Source organism: Podospora pseudoanserina, chromosome 3 (genome assembly GCF_035222485.1).
Source record: "Podospora pseudoanserina strain CBS 124.78 chromosome 3, whole genome shotgun sequence".
NCBI lineage: Eukaryota > Fungi > Ascomycota > Sordariomycetes > Sordariales > Podosporaceae > Podospora > Podospora pseudoanserina.
In genome coordinates, this window is record NC_085922.1 from 1,395,137 (window position 1) to 1,409,011 (window position 13,875).

Below are 13,875 nucleotides of genomic sequence, written 5' to 3' on the forward strand. Positions count from 1 at the left end.
GAAACATCCCAATTCTTGAATACATCGCAAAGACCATGTTGCAAACTCCCTGCTATCCCATTCAGGACAAAACGACAACCGCCCCCCCCTCCCTCCCCCACCACCAACTTTCCCACACCCAATCAAAACCCCTACCGCACCAACTTGCACGGTATAGATCAAAAGAGCTTACGAGGCCTCCCCCCTCCAAAAGAACCCAACCCCTCATTTCCCACCTACCTACCTACCGTGGTGATATCACGATAAGCTACAGCCTCGTCTGCTACTTCTTCAACTATAAGTCGTTTACCGGTCTATCTTCCTTTTCACAATAAGAGTTAACCTGCACCTTCCACATCTACAGTCCGACTAGTACTTGTCAGGCGACCACAATCTACGCAGTATCAATCGGTTTGCACTCTTCATTCACCACCACCTACAAACTTCTACATATATACCCTATATCCCTGACTGCCAACGCCCCAAAAAACCCTCCTCGCCTGCTTGCCCCATTCCCATATCTCCATGCCAATCTCCAATTGCATGTGCAGCTAGAAGTCTAACAGGTGATATGATGATATGCCATGATGTGCTGTCCCACAATGCCCCGTTGAAAGTTCGCAATGGATGTGAATCCCCAACCCTTAGCAAAAGAGGTACAAGTACAAAGTTTGCATGCCATGATCTCATCACACCCTCTGTCTCCCTTTCCCATCAATGAACCTTCAAGTCCCTTAGTAGTAAGTAGTCCGACAAAAGAAAATCCCAAACTCCCTGCGCCGACCGACAGACCGACCCTAACCAATCATTAACCATAAATACCCCCCCACCCCAAAACCCAAAGACAAGAAGCATGTAGTAAAAGTTGTTGTTGCTGTTCCTCCTGTTGCAGAATAAATCCTTGAGCGAGAGCTCGTCTCTCTCCACCTTGACCCAACCGCACGATTTAAAAGTCATAGTCGCCATAAACATTACTCAACACACCCCCTCCCTCTCCCCCCTCACCGTCGTCCCCCATTCCCATTCCCATTCCCATTCCCATTGCCTCGGTCCCTAGTCCAGTGATCTCTAATCCATGAAGCAATACCACCACCACCACCACCACCACTACTCCCACTATTGCCACCGTTGTTATTGTTGTTCGAAGACGACGACCCCTCCCTCTGCTGCTGCTGCTGCTGTTGATCCCGTCCAGCAGACGTAAAGCTTGAAAAGTAACTCCGTCTGTTACTCTCCCCCGGAGTGCCGCTCCCGCTGTTATTCCCACCCCAGTTCTCATCCCTCGGCCTCGACGGACTCCTCTGCCTAGATGACCTAGGCTCGGCAGTATCATCCTCAGGCCAGGCCCCGGGCGGAGAAGCCGAGCTACGGCGCTGACCACCACCACCTCCAGCCATACGTTCAAGTCGTTCCTGGTTCTCCTGCGGCGTCCTAACCCGCGAAGTGTAGCTGCTAAACAACGTCGGAATTTGATAGCCAGTCGAAGAACCCGACGCTCCTTCTTCCTCTGGTCTGGGAGCAGTGGCTCGTGGAGAAAAGGTCGCAAACACTCGCGCGCCCTCGTTCGAAGATTGCCGAGGCTGTTGCGCATGTGATGACGAAGAAGCCGCCTGATCGGCACCAGGTGACCGCTGACCGCTGCTGCTGTTGTCACCAGCGTTGTTCTCTTCTCGGTTCTCAATCGGCTTTCGGCAGATGGGGCAGGTATTGTGCTCTTTGAGCCAGAGGACGACACACTCGCCGTGGTACCAGTGGCTACACGGCAACACCGTCACCTCGTCACCCATCTTGAATTCATCGATGCAAATCGTGCACTCAGCTTTGCCCTCCGGCCCAAGCAGCTCGGCATCGACTTTCTTCCTCTCCAAGCTCGCAATCGCAGTCTCGGAAGCCGGCGGGGCAGCGTTCGTCTGAGGAGAATTCTCCATGAGCTGTGTGATGATTCTATCGAGCGCTTCCTGGGTGAACACAGCATCGCCATGAACCGCTGCGGCTGGGTTCATAATAGTCGAAAGCAACTGCTGCAGCCCAAACACACCACCACCCATAGGAGGGGGCCCAGCTGCTCTATTTCCGGGCTGACCTTGCTCCTGAGGGCCGCCCACATCAGGAACGCCCATAACGTGAGCCAACATCCTGTTGAGTGGATCACCGTCAGCAACATTGCCCCCTGTTACAAACGTCACGGTGCGATGTGGTCTAGAATAATGATGACGATGATAGGGATGGCGAGGGTGGGATCTAGCATACGGTCCAAAGAGAGGTAGAATGGGAGGCGGCTGGTCTGGCCTCACTCCTGGTCCCGAGACAAATGTAAATGTCGCCGAGTGAACGTGTCTTCCCGGCTGTGGTGGTGATGGGGCGGCGCCGGCGCCAGGATTGTTGTTAGCACCCTGGCTCTCGCGAACGTGTCTACCGCCGCCCAGATCGTGCATAATAAGCTCGAAGAAACGGTTAAACACCTCATCGCCAGGTCGATTGTTATCCCCATCTGGCGCACCAGGTGACGGCGGGAACAAACCTCGTCCGAACGGGCTTCTAGCAGGGCCGCCGGGGAGATGATTCTCTATATCGTCTTCTTCGGGGTCCGAGTCCTCGCCAGCAGCATTGCGGCGAAAATAAGAGCCGGAGCCACCACCACCGAGGCCGAGGCCACCAGCTTCGATACGAGGGTCGCTCTCTCCTGGCTCGACCTATGTCAAAAATGTCAGCTTCGATCGATCGAACAAAACCACTATCAGGGCGACTCACAATCTCTACAATCTCACTATGACATCTCGGGCACTCGGGCTCCAGTCTCGGCGGCTGCTCGTCACTATACCACTCGTGCGCGCAGGAATGACAATACACCACCTCTCTGCCGGCGTTGGCATCCAGGTGGCGTCGGGGCGGTCCCATCCCGAATGACGCCATGGCTGGCCGTTGAAACGGCGGGGGGGGGCGTGACTGCGACTGCAACTGGTGCTGGGTTCGTTGTAGAGCAGCGACAACGTCAGTGAGCCCTCTGATGATCTCGCCCGCGGTTATGCGACGAGGTGGCGGAGGAGGAGGACGTCGGGAAGCCAGCTTGTCGGCTGCTGTGCTGTCTCGGGAAGTTTGTTAAAAGGGCAAATAAAAAGGCGACCGCGTTCCTTGTAAACGGTCGCTCCTCTGCGGAAGCAGAAAGACAACCGGCGAAGGCGAGAACCTTGATGTTAGGTATGGGGGACCCGGGAAGTGGGGCGTCAACGGCGGAAGGAAATGGAAGCTCAAGCAATGATGCAACTGCCGTCAGCTCCCCGATTAGCTTGCTTCCTGGGCGCTCGGTCGGCCGATGGAATCACCGAGTCGCCCTTGTTGCTGCAAGACTGCTTTGTGTGTGGTTTATAGGGGCCTTTTTGGAGCTTTTAGGTTTCGATCTCCTTGCTCTTCTGATGTCGTTGATGTTAAAAGTGGAGGTAGAGCGATTGTAGGTGTAAAGGTCGAGGTGGGTAGTAGGGTAGACAGGGGTCTAAAATAGGTTCCAGGTCGTAATCAGCTCGATTATGTATGATGATGACTGAGAAGCTCTTCCAGGTACCAACGGGTATCAAATGACCCCATATCACCCTTAGCGCAAACCGACTTGAAATAGGTAGGTAGCTTGGGCAGCAGCAACTTGTCCTGATTGCCACTGATTATGAACAGTCAGGTCGTGGCAAGGGGCGACGTAAGATGAAAAGGCTAGAAGATTGATGAAAAGACAAGAGCCACAGGTTCCAAGTTATAAGGGTATTTTCTCATATCGATAACTGGAGCCCGATGCTTGCTGTTCAGAGGGGCTACCTACTTCAAGGTGACATACATTGCATTTCATCCCAGCGACAGGTCTGATATGCCCAATGGCTGGCGCAAAACGAGGGGAATAATCTGTCTCAGCGAATCGCTCTATTGCTACTCTGAGTACTGCCAAACCCACTGTACAGTAACTATTCTACCTTGATGTGCTGCAAAGTAACTGAGGGGTAAGTAAGGCTAACTGGGAAGTGCCGAAACCCAGCGTGTTCCGATGTCTCTCTCTCTAGGTTGTTCCTGCAGCCAGATCGTCACTTTAATATGCCCAACTCGTCCTCTTTGAAGCATTGAAAATATCGGGTCTTCGGCAAACACAGTTTCAGCCATCCCCTATTTTGCACATATGCTGCCCCCAACCCCAGGCTCAACCCCAGCCACACCTCAGGCAGAAAGAATCAAAGGCTCCCATTTGAACAGTGGCATCGCTTTGTCACGCTCATTACCCGGTAGTACCTATCAGAGAACCCCAGGTAAACCCGTATCCCAAATTACACAAACTCGTCGTCTCAAGAATACAAATACAGGTGTGTCTCCGCCCTTGCTGTCGTTATCGTTTCAAAGTCATAGTCATAGGTTATCTCTTCCTCCCCAGGTTTCTGAGCAGCACACCTCCAATAATACCCGCGGCAACTGCCACCCCGCTCACGATGGCCACGCCCATCAGCCCTTCCTTGGCCACCTTGTCGTCGATCAACGTGCGCAAATTCGAAGCTTGAAGGTTGGCAGGTTCCTTTTCGATAAGGAGGTCGTTGTATCTTCGCGCCTCGCCGTAGTTGCCGAGCTTGTAGTTTCCGAGAGCGAGATAGTAGAGGCACTCGCGACGCCGTTCTGGGGACGTTCGGAAGATTTCTGAGAGGAGCATCACGCCGAGGTGTTGCTCAGAGCGTACGTTCGACTTGACAAGGCCCTGTTTACTGTATTAGAACACTATTTAGTTTTCTCGTTGAGTCGAGAAGCGCACCCAGGCATAGTTGAACTTCGTTTGCACTCCCACCATCTCGCCCTCCTTCTCATACTGTGCCCTGAGCACTCCGAGCTCTGATGGGCTCAGAGGGCTGTTTTCCTATAGTCAATACCTGTTTTCAAGCACTTCATGTTCTCGTACAAGCTTACGTTTCGGCATCGATAGCATCTGGAAGCATGGCTGTTAGCTACCTCAGCTATCCACTGCGGTGTCAGGTCACTCTCGGCCCATAAGAAAACCTACATGGTAATTGTGTCATGGTGGGCAAAACTCTCCCCAAAGAATAGCTTCCGAGTCAGTCTGTTTCTGGCAGGGTCGGACAGGATGAAGAAGAAGGTTGTTGAATGCGGCCGGTTTCTACCTTTCAAAAAGCCTTGTTCTTGTTCTGCTCTGTTCTGCGCTTTGGCTGCAGGCGGCGGCTGAAGCTCGGGCCCTTTCCTTGGTGTGTGCCCACACGGGTGCCCAAGTGATCGATGACGAAGCACCTTGCCGCTTGCCGTTAGTAGGACAACGGAGGCACGATAAGCTGATAAGAGCAACCCCACGTTTTAGTACCCTGTCACTGTGGTGATGCCAAGACGTTAGAACAACAATTGCTTTCCAGCGGCAGCTTTGCGACGCGACAGCGCATTAAATTCAATCCCTTTTTTACACATCAACCAACCCACACACACGACCATCGCCTGCAACCACGCACGCAAGTGCAATCGCAACTACAGTCACAACACTCAAAAAAACATCATACAAGCAGCACAAACCCTCAAATCTCATCTAGCCATAATACTCAACAAACACCACCACTCCTGTTCAATCCAACCCTACATCACCCCCCTCCACTGCCCCCTTCAAAAAGCAGCCCAAAATGCTCCTAGAAGAAGACCCCTCCCTCCTAATCCGCCACACAATCACAAACTTCAACACCGCCCCCGACCGCCTCGCCATCTCCCGCATCTCCGAATCCCTCTCTACCCTCGCCCAAGCCCGCGACCTCCGCATCCGCGAAGCCGAATCCTCCCTCAAAAAACTCTCCCGCCAGCTCTCCACCCTCTCCAACCAACACCGCGAGCTAACCTCCACCCACTCCTCCGCCGCCCACGCCTCCGAGATCTCCCGCCTCGACACCCAAAAGTTCCGCATCGCAAAGTCGGCTTCAGACCTCGAAATGGAAACGGAGCGGCTGCAGGGCCAGCTGGACGAGTTGAACGCCAGGCTCCAAGAGCTGGAGATGCAGGGTGTTGATGGCGGGGATGGGGTTGAAGGAGTAAGAGGTGGGGACGGCGGGGTGGAGGATGAGGTGCTGCTGAGGCTAAAGGTGTATAGGAGTTTGGGGATGGAGTTGGAGAAGAGTGATGATGGGAGTGGGAAGAAGGATGGAGGGGGAGAGTTTAACAGGGTCGTGTTGAGGAATGATAAGAGGGGGGACGTTCATGTTGTCAAGATTGATGGGGGGTTTTCGAGGTTTTTCTATGCGAATTACTTTTGGCAGAATCTTTGATGGGATGTTGTTGGAATACGTGGAAAAGGAAAAGGCGTTTGGAGTTTGATACCACGGGCATGGCATGTACACGATTTCGTCTCAAAAGAGGAAGGAAAGATTGTACAATTACTGTTCAATCAATTCGAGCAGAGATGCCGCTTTTCATTATCGTCATTTACCCTCGGATTCCTCTGCCTTGTTCTAATTCCTCGCTATGATTGCCCAGGATCATACCCAAATACGCCGGAAACGCTCAAGTTTGTACACAGAATATCTACAGTACACCTTTTCTCGCTCAGGCAGCCGGAGTCTTTCTCACCGACCTCGGACTCAGCAAGTCATGGCTAATCCTCGACTCCATCTCCAGCGTCGTGAACGCCGGTGGGGGGATTGGAAACGTCTGGTTCAGCCTCACCGTCGAAGCATTCGGCGTCGGCCCCGCAGTCCTTGCCTCAAACCCACCTGTTGAAGCGAGCCAGTCATGGTTGATATCGTTCATTATCGTCCCCCTCCTCGATCCGCTTCTCGGGGTAAGATAGGACCCGCTAGGGCTAGGCATCGGCCCTGCACTATGTGAACGGGAATGGCCGCGGGTGAAGGGAGCTCGTCCTTCACGTGCGAGTTCAAGGCGAGAGTTGATGCTGGTCCAGTCCGAGTCGCTGCCGTTGTTGTCGAGCCTCCACCCGCCAATGCCTTCATAGTCACGGTCCAAGCCGACAGATGGGGTGAGGACTGCGTCGGCAAAGGTAGCCGGGGGGAGGCTTGCGTCGCCAAAGGTGGCTGGGGTGATGGTGGTGATGTCGTTGAGAACTTGGTTTTCATGGATGGGAGTGATCGTCCCCGGTGAGGAAATAGATACCTGGCTGGAGGAGCGCCTGGAGTGTTTCCTGAAACCGTAGCTGGATTTTCGGCGGGGGGAGATGTACCCTGAGTTGGGGTGACCGGTTGTTTGAGGGAAGGGAGAAGGGGGGCTGTGGCTGGAAGAGCTGGAACGGGCGCTGGAAAGTGGTGATGCCGGCGTCCTCCAGCCGTCACCGCGGGAATAGCGGCGTTGACTGTCTGCCGAGGATAAGAAGGAGGACTTGCTCTTGCCGCGCAGGAAGTACTGTGGCACGAAAGCGAGGGCGATATCGAGGTAGACGATGGCCGCCCTGAACATCAATACTGAAAAGGCGAGGGCGGAGGTCACGCCTGCGAATATGGCCAGTGGGAGGGTGAACATGAATAGGAAGGGGACCACAAGGCCATGTACGGGGTTGATGAGAGCCATCTTGTTCAATTGATGACTCCTATGGGCTTGGAATGAAACGAGAGAAACTCCAGAACTCGAGCTGGACGAGAGAAGGAGGGCCGACAATTGGTTATTATGGGCGATGCATGGCGCGATAGGGGAGCGGCATGTTATCTCGCTCCAAACACGCAACTTGTTAAGGTTAGGGGGAAAAAAGTCGAATGCAGGTGCTAGATAAGGGCAGACAAAGAATAATACGGCCGGACGGCGACCGACGGCTTAAGTTGTCCCTTGACCTCCGCTGTGAAGCAGCTCAGACGCTGTCTCCCGTCTCCGGGCATGTGAAGGCCAAGCCGTGGGAAGCTTGGAGGGGCATTCCCAGTAGTGCCAGGAATCCCTGGCGCAGCTCACGGGAAGACAGGGGTTTGGCGGGTCCGTCTTGGCATCGTATGTGTTCCACTTGCAAAACTCGGACGCTTTGAAGAAAATCATCAGCGGAACGTGCCGAGGGAGAAAGAGTTTGGGGAGAGATCTTCCAGTCTAAAGCGTTGGGCCCTGTTTCGATATTATTAGCATCACGATTAGGTTTGGCTATCTCTTGACAGTCGAGGGGCTTGTCTAGGAAGGTATATCAAAGATGTCGGTAAGGTGTGGGACTTGATGTTTCAAAGTACCTTTAAGTTCAACATCAGAACTCCAGGGGATGCCACAAAATCAAAAAACTCCTTCTTGACACAAGTTCCTTCCAGCTCCATAAACGAAGAAAATGGAATCAAAAAGACGGCAAACGGCTCACAGCAGCAGCCTTGACTCGCGTCCAGGAAGCGCTCAGCCCTAACGGCTGATGCCAAGACCCTGAGGGTTATAAGCGGGGGAAGCTGGTCAAGATCAATTCCACCCTTGACATCATCACGACCCAAGTCCAACTGACAGCTTGAACCCAAGAGGATTGAAACGACCCCGGACATCAGTCATCCAACATCGGCAGACACAATGTGTGGTCCAAGCGAAGGCCAATCCCGCAGCCATGAGAGGAGGAGTGGCACAGACGACGACGGCGACTTTCCCTGGGACTTGGGGGTGTGCGATGCCCATTGTCACCCAACCGACACCATGACCTCCATTGAGAGTATCAGCAGCATGCGCGCACGTGTCTTGACAGCCATGTCCACTCGCTCGCAAGATCAAGGACTCGTGGCATCGGTTGCCGCCGAGCATGGCATCAGAGACCGCTCCGCGCTAGTGTCAGACTGTCAAGAGGCGCCACGCAAAATCGTGCCGGCCTTTGGCTGGCACCCATGGTTCTCACACCAGCTGTTCGATGACACGGCGGGGAATGGCGGCAACAGTACCTATGACCCGTCGAGCTCATCGTTGGCCGAGCAAAAAGCCAAGCACTACGAGGCCGTGTTGTCTTCCTCCCCAGATGCCAAGTTCGTCGCTTCTCTCCCGGACCCAAAACCTTTGAGCGGCTTCTTGGCCGAAACGAGGCAGCGGTTGGAGGAGAACCCGCTGGCTTTGATCGGTGAGGTGGGTTTGGATAAAGCCTTCCGTTTGCCGTCTGCTTGGAAGGAGGATGAGCAACAGGAACGGGACGAGGGGCTTACTCCGGGCGGGAGAGAAGGCCGCCTCCTGAGCCCATACCACGTCAAGATGCCACACCAGACCCAGATTCTCACAGCTCAACTGCGACTTGCTGGCGAGTTGGGTCGTGCTGCTAGCGTTCATGGAGTCCAGGCTCACGGAGTTCTCTTCGACGCCATCTCGGCACTTTGGAAAGGTCATGAGAAAGAGGTCGTGTCTCGTCGGAAACAGAAAATGGTGGCCAAGGGCGCCGAGGACTTTTCATCGTCGAGCGAAGAAGAGGAGGACGAAGACGACATTTGGGCAGAGATCAATGGTCAAGCGCCAGCCGTCAAGCCGAGGCAGAAAAAGTACAAACCGAAGCCGTTCCCTCCGCGGATATGTTTGCATTCTTTCAGCGGGTCGGCCCAAGTGATGAAACAATATCTTCATCCGGCGGTGCCCGCGACAATGTACTTTTCGTTTTCGACTGTCATCAATCTTGCCACGGCAGGCGGCAAGGACAAGTTTCCTGAGCTGGTCAAGACCTGCCCCGATGACAGGATTCTCGTCGAAAGCGACTTGCACACGGCTGGTGAGGATATGGACTACTACCTCGAGGACATTTGCAGAAAGATCTGTGAGATCAAAAAATGGACGCTGCAGGAGGGCATCGAGAAGCTGAGGAATAACTATGAAGAGTTCATCTTTGGCCCGGCCTGAGCGGTCGTTGTTGTTACTACCTCCTGTAACAACTTCAGATGTTGATATTCAGAATCATTTCTTCTAGGATCATAGCGGCACAGCGACATATAACGTCACACTATAAAATTGCAGTTGATTCATAGCCCGTCAGTTGCTCGTATCCAGGATTATGGATTATCCCCCCCATGGTTCTGATTACGTGATCATACAGGTTGAACCCCCAACCTCGGTGCCGTGATGCCGAGCTCCTGCTCTCGGTCGACTGGCCCGACGACAAAATCCCATGAATTGTTGGAGGTCATACAACATCCGCACAGATGACCAAGAGTGTCGGGTGAGGGCAATGGCTTGAGGTATATAGCTCAACCAAGTTTTATATCTCGCAGTAGTTTGGTCAACACCTGGGCAACTGCCGTCGCTTGGTTTAGAGGACCGCCTCTTTGGGGTTGCCGTTGCATCGGTGGCGTTTGACATCATGACCATCAAAGACCAAGGCGATATACACAGATACGGTACCATCTCGTCGTCACCAAGAACAATCAGATCTAGAGACTCTACGGAGTACGGTAGCGGAATAAATAAATAGGTAGCGGAATGCTGAAGAGGAAAAAGCTGCTTACTAACTCCCCTCCGATGAAAGAAAATGCCCTCGGTCCAGTGCCCCGCTGACAGCAACCAACTTCAAGTCACTAACGGCTTCCTTCATGCACTCCCGTCGCGGCCGGCCCCCTCGATTTTGGCAGGTTTGGTGGGGAAGTGGACATCGGAGCCGTCCTTATTTCCCCATCAATTCGCCCTCCAATTCTTCCCATCCCCGAATCCCCGCTGCCTTCTCGTTTCCTCATTATTTCCAGCGCTGCCCAGACGCTTGTGCCTCCCCATCAACGGCTGTGTTGGCACCTTTCTAAGCTGTTAGTGCCCGCGCGCATCCGCATGCCAGAGACACGACACCTGCTGCAGCAAGCAGCTTCTTATTCCCGGTAGCGGTCACTGAAACAGACAGGACAGGACCGACGGACGCGCCTCTTTCCCATTCCCGTCCACGAGTCACCCACGTTTTTTTTTTTCAGAGCAGAGCAGAGACACAGACGGGGTCCCCAGGTTATCCCCGGGAATTCCTCACCCACAGTGCCACAGTTCCCACCGGTTTCCCCGCGTGTTCCGGATTTCCACATCCGCAAAGGCGTTTCTGGGGAAGGGAGCCACTGACGGTTTCTCGGCGCGGTCTGGGCGGAGCTCACCAGTCAAGCAACTCCTTGCCTGTCAATTGCCTTGGCATTGAATTTTGTATCAATGGATCATGATGCTGCCTCGAGACTGAGGCGGCCACGGCAGCCACCACAGACACAGCAGCAGTCACTTGTTTGGCAGGCTGGTGTCTCCGAGTCATCTCTAACGCCAAGCCCGGCAGAGTCCGGTACTATCTACGCCTCGTCCACCGGCGTCCACAACGGCAACGGTAATAGCAACGGGGCCGGCACCAGTTATCGCCGTAGAAGGAGATCTACTCTGGTCGATGTCGAGGACTCCATAGCTGTTCGCGGTGATGGATACAGCAACGGAGCCGGGGACGTCAAGCATGCACGCAGTGCCTCTGCCGAGGACGGTGATAGTGACGGCGCCTCTCCTACTACTGCTGAACACCAGAGGAAGAAGCAGAAACGAAACAAGCCCACGTTGTCCTGTTTCGAATGTGTAGGGAGAAAGACAAAGGTAGGGAAATTTTAATTGGGCTGCATATCAAGAAGAGTCGATCTCGCCATGGGGTGGGGGGCGGGCGGTCTTACACAGACAGGTCTTGGCACATATCACCAGATTCTCGGATATGAACCGAGCCCATTCTTGCTGTTTGTTCCCGGGCTAACAATTACTGCCAGTGTGACAGGGGGAGACCGCATTGCCTTGCATGTAAGTCTGCCTGTCGACTTGCCCACAGACTTGCCGTCTGATCTCGACCCCCAGGCTAACGCTCCGCATAGGTATCAAACGTCAGACCAAGTGTGAATATGCCCACGTTGCCAATGTACTCGAGTGAGTCGTCCCCTTTGCTTGTTGATACGTACCTTGCCTATCGTGCTCATGCTCTGCATAGGGAAACGACCAGAAGTGCGGCCAACGAGCGCCGGATGACGAAGGGTCCCAAAAAGAAGGGAGACGCGCTTAAACCCACGATCCCAAACGCTGCTGATAGGGGCTTCAACGTGAATCGACTAAAGGCGCTGGGATCGGTTTCAACTTCGACAGGCCTGCTTTCGAACGTTCCCTACTCGGCTCCTGGCTCGTCCAATGTATTTGGCATTGGATCTGAGCACCCGTTTGCTAATTACTGGACTTGCGACGGGGGCTTGCCCGAGGTTATCTCTGTCTTGCCGGAGAAAGTGCAGTCGGATATTCTCCTGACGCGGTATTTTGAGTGTGTCGACCCGGTGTATCCGATGCTGCATAGGCAGACGTTTTATGCCGACTATGAGGTATGGACTCGAGTGTGTCCTTTTTGCCTGGTTGTTTACTGACAGGAGTACTAAGCATTTCTGGTCGTTGAGCCGGCCTGAGAAGGACCAAGCCGACGGAGCGTTTGTGGCGCTCATTTTCGTCATGCTCGCCTTGGGCACTCAGTTTGTGACGTCGACTTCGCCCAGGGAAAGGAAGCAGACGGCCGAGTTCTACGCTTCGGCGAGTAATCAAGCCTTGCGTGTGAGCTCGTATCTTAGCATAGCGAGCATTCGATCGATCCAGGCCATGGTGTTGATCACGTACTTTCTCATCAACGACAACCACGCTTCTGATGGGTGGGCGTTCGGGGGGGTTCTTATGAGGCAGGCGTATGCGATGGGATTGCATCGAGATCCAAATATTGGTATGTCTTCTGCTCCCTCCACCGTGTATAAACATTCGGTTTCTAACCCACCCATCCAGTTGTCCCTGACGCCTCCCCTTTTGAAAAACAACAACGCCGCAAGGTCTGGCAGGCCGTGCTTCTTCAAGACACCTTCCTGACGGTCTTGCTATCGCTCCCGCCAAGCGCGACCCACACCGACGTCAGCGTCGACGACCTCAAGCAGGACGACGCCTCCATCGCCACCGACGACCCGACCGACACGGACTACATCAAGTCCAGTTGGACGCTCGCCAACCTGGTCCAGGAAACCATCTGCTCGCCTCGGTCCCTGGACGTGCCCATCTGCACCACCGTCCGCCAAAAGTCTAAGCTGGTGCAAGACTTTAGGACCGTCTACCGCACCTTTCCAACTGCGTTTCGCTATTGGGACCCGCAGGTCCTGACGGAGATGGCGCAGAGCAACAAGCGGGTGGTGAGGCAGACGCTGTTCCTGTGCAGCAATTACTTTCACAACTTGATGCTGGTGCATGCGTCGGAGAGCGCGGATGTGCCTGTTAACGTCAGGGGGACGTTGGAGGCGGCTCACGATGCGATTACGGCTTTCTTTATCTTGTTTCAGCTTTTTGAGGCTGAGGCGAGGGTGTGGTGGGTTTTCAACCACAGGGCGTTTTTGGAGGCGCTTTGTATTGGGAATGTGCTGAGGGAGGTGGCGAGGGGGAGGAGGGGGGAGTATGGGGGAGGATCCTTTGTTTATAAGGGCTAGGAGCGATATTGGTGAGTTTTTTATTCTCTGGGCGTGGGGAGAACAGGATGCTAACAGTGATTATGACAGCGAGGATGATTGAGATTATGGAGATTATGAGCCAGGGGGAGCAGGCTAGTGAGACGGCTAGGACGAGGGTGCAGGTTTTGAGCGAGTTGTTGTTGCCAGGGGGTAGAGGAGGGGAGGGTGATGGGGTGTATACGATTGGTATGCGGGTGTAGTTCACCAGAGCATTTGAGTGGTAGTTTCTTTGGATGTTTTGGAGGGAAAAGGTATGGTTTCAAAGGTACCTAGGGATATATATGGCATAGTACACGGAACATGTATGGTAGCGAATGGATGGCAACGATAATTATGGGACAATCACACTGGTCTGTCTCGTAGCGGATAGCTACGAGTACCACCATATTCCATGATATACATACCCAGCAAGCAATGGCCCGACCTGAAAACGCAAGTCATTCTTTGGAATTCTCGAACTATACTGTCTTCCAACAAAAACAACAACTCCCCATTCAAACCCCCTCGCCAGGTATCTATA

General features: G+C 53.8%; 6 protein-coding genes across 6 annotated transcripts; 3 read left to right on the forward strand and 3 right to left on the reverse strand.

Moving 5' to 3' along the window:
• Nucleotides 1-344: 344 nt before the first annotated feature.
• On the reverse strand, nt 345-2,892 carry QC764_303960 (uncharacterized protein; the record flags this gene model as incomplete). The annotated part of the gene is made up of 3 exons (XM_062945514.1): nt 345-2,115; nt 2,230-2,672; nt 2,731-2,892. The coding sequence occupies 3 exons, from the start codon at nt 2,890-2,892 to the stop codon at nt 981-983; spliced, it is 1,740 nt and encodes a 579-aa protein (XP_062801501.1). The 3' UTR covers nt 345-980.
• Nucleotides 2,893-4,366: 1,474 nt separating this feature from the next.
• FIS1 (Mitochondrial fission 1 protein) lies at nt 4,367-5,215 on the reverse strand (the record flags this gene model as incomplete). The annotated part of the gene is made up of 4 exons (XM_062945515.1): nt 5,000-5,215; nt 4,906-4,924; nt 4,754-4,847; nt 4,367-4,699 (listed from the first exon to the last, which is right to left on the reverse strand). The coding sequence occupies exons 1-4, from the start codon at nt 5,013-5,015 to the stop codon at nt 4,367-4,369; spliced, it is 462 nt and encodes a 153-aa protein (XP_062801502.1). The 5' UTR covers nt 5,016-5,215.
• Nucleotides 5,216-5,618: 403 nt separating this feature from the next.
• Nucleotides 5,619-6,251, forward strand: spc24 (putative kinetochore protein spc24; the record flags this gene model as incomplete). Its single annotated transcript, XM_062945516.1, has 1 exon — nt 5,619-6,251. One exon carries the CDS (start codon nt 5,619-5,621, stop codon nt 6,249-6,251), a length of 633 nt encoding a protein of 210 aa, XP_062801503.1.
• Nucleotides 6,252-6,528: 277 nt separating this feature from the next.
• On the reverse strand, nt 6,529-7,503 carry QC764_303990 (uncharacterized protein; the record flags this gene model as incomplete). Its single annotated transcript, XM_062945517.1, has 1 exon — nt 6,529-7,503. One exon carries the CDS (start codon nt 7,501-7,503, stop codon nt 6,529-6,531), a length of 975 nt encoding a protein of 324 aa, XP_062801504.1.
• Nucleotides 7,504-8,457: 954 nt separating this feature from the next.
• Nucleotides 8,458-10,019, forward strand: scn1 (Cut9-interacting protein scn1; the record flags this gene model as incomplete). Its single annotated transcript, XM_062945518.1, has 2 exons — nt 8,458-9,728; nt 9,944-10,019. The coding sequence occupies 2 exons, from the start codon at nt 8,458-8,460 to the stop codon at nt 10,017-10,019; spliced, it is 1,347 nt and encodes a 448-aa protein (XP_062801505.1).
• Nucleotides 10,020-11,025: 1,006 nt separating this feature from the next.
• QC764_304010 (uncharacterized protein) lies at nt 11,026-13,863 on the forward strand (the record flags this gene model as incomplete). Its single annotated transcript, XM_062945519.1, has 7 exons — nt 11,026-11,445; nt 11,610-11,640; nt 11,712-11,763; nt 11,825-12,203; nt 12,259-12,589; nt 12,649-13,345; nt 13,404-13,863. 6 exons carry the CDS (start codon nt 11,026-11,028, stop codon nt 13,332-13,334), a joined length of 1,899 nt encoding a protein of 632 aa, XP_062801506.1. The 3' UTR covers nt 13,335-13,345; nt 13,404-13,863.
• Nucleotides 13,864-13,875: the final 12 nt, after the last annotated feature.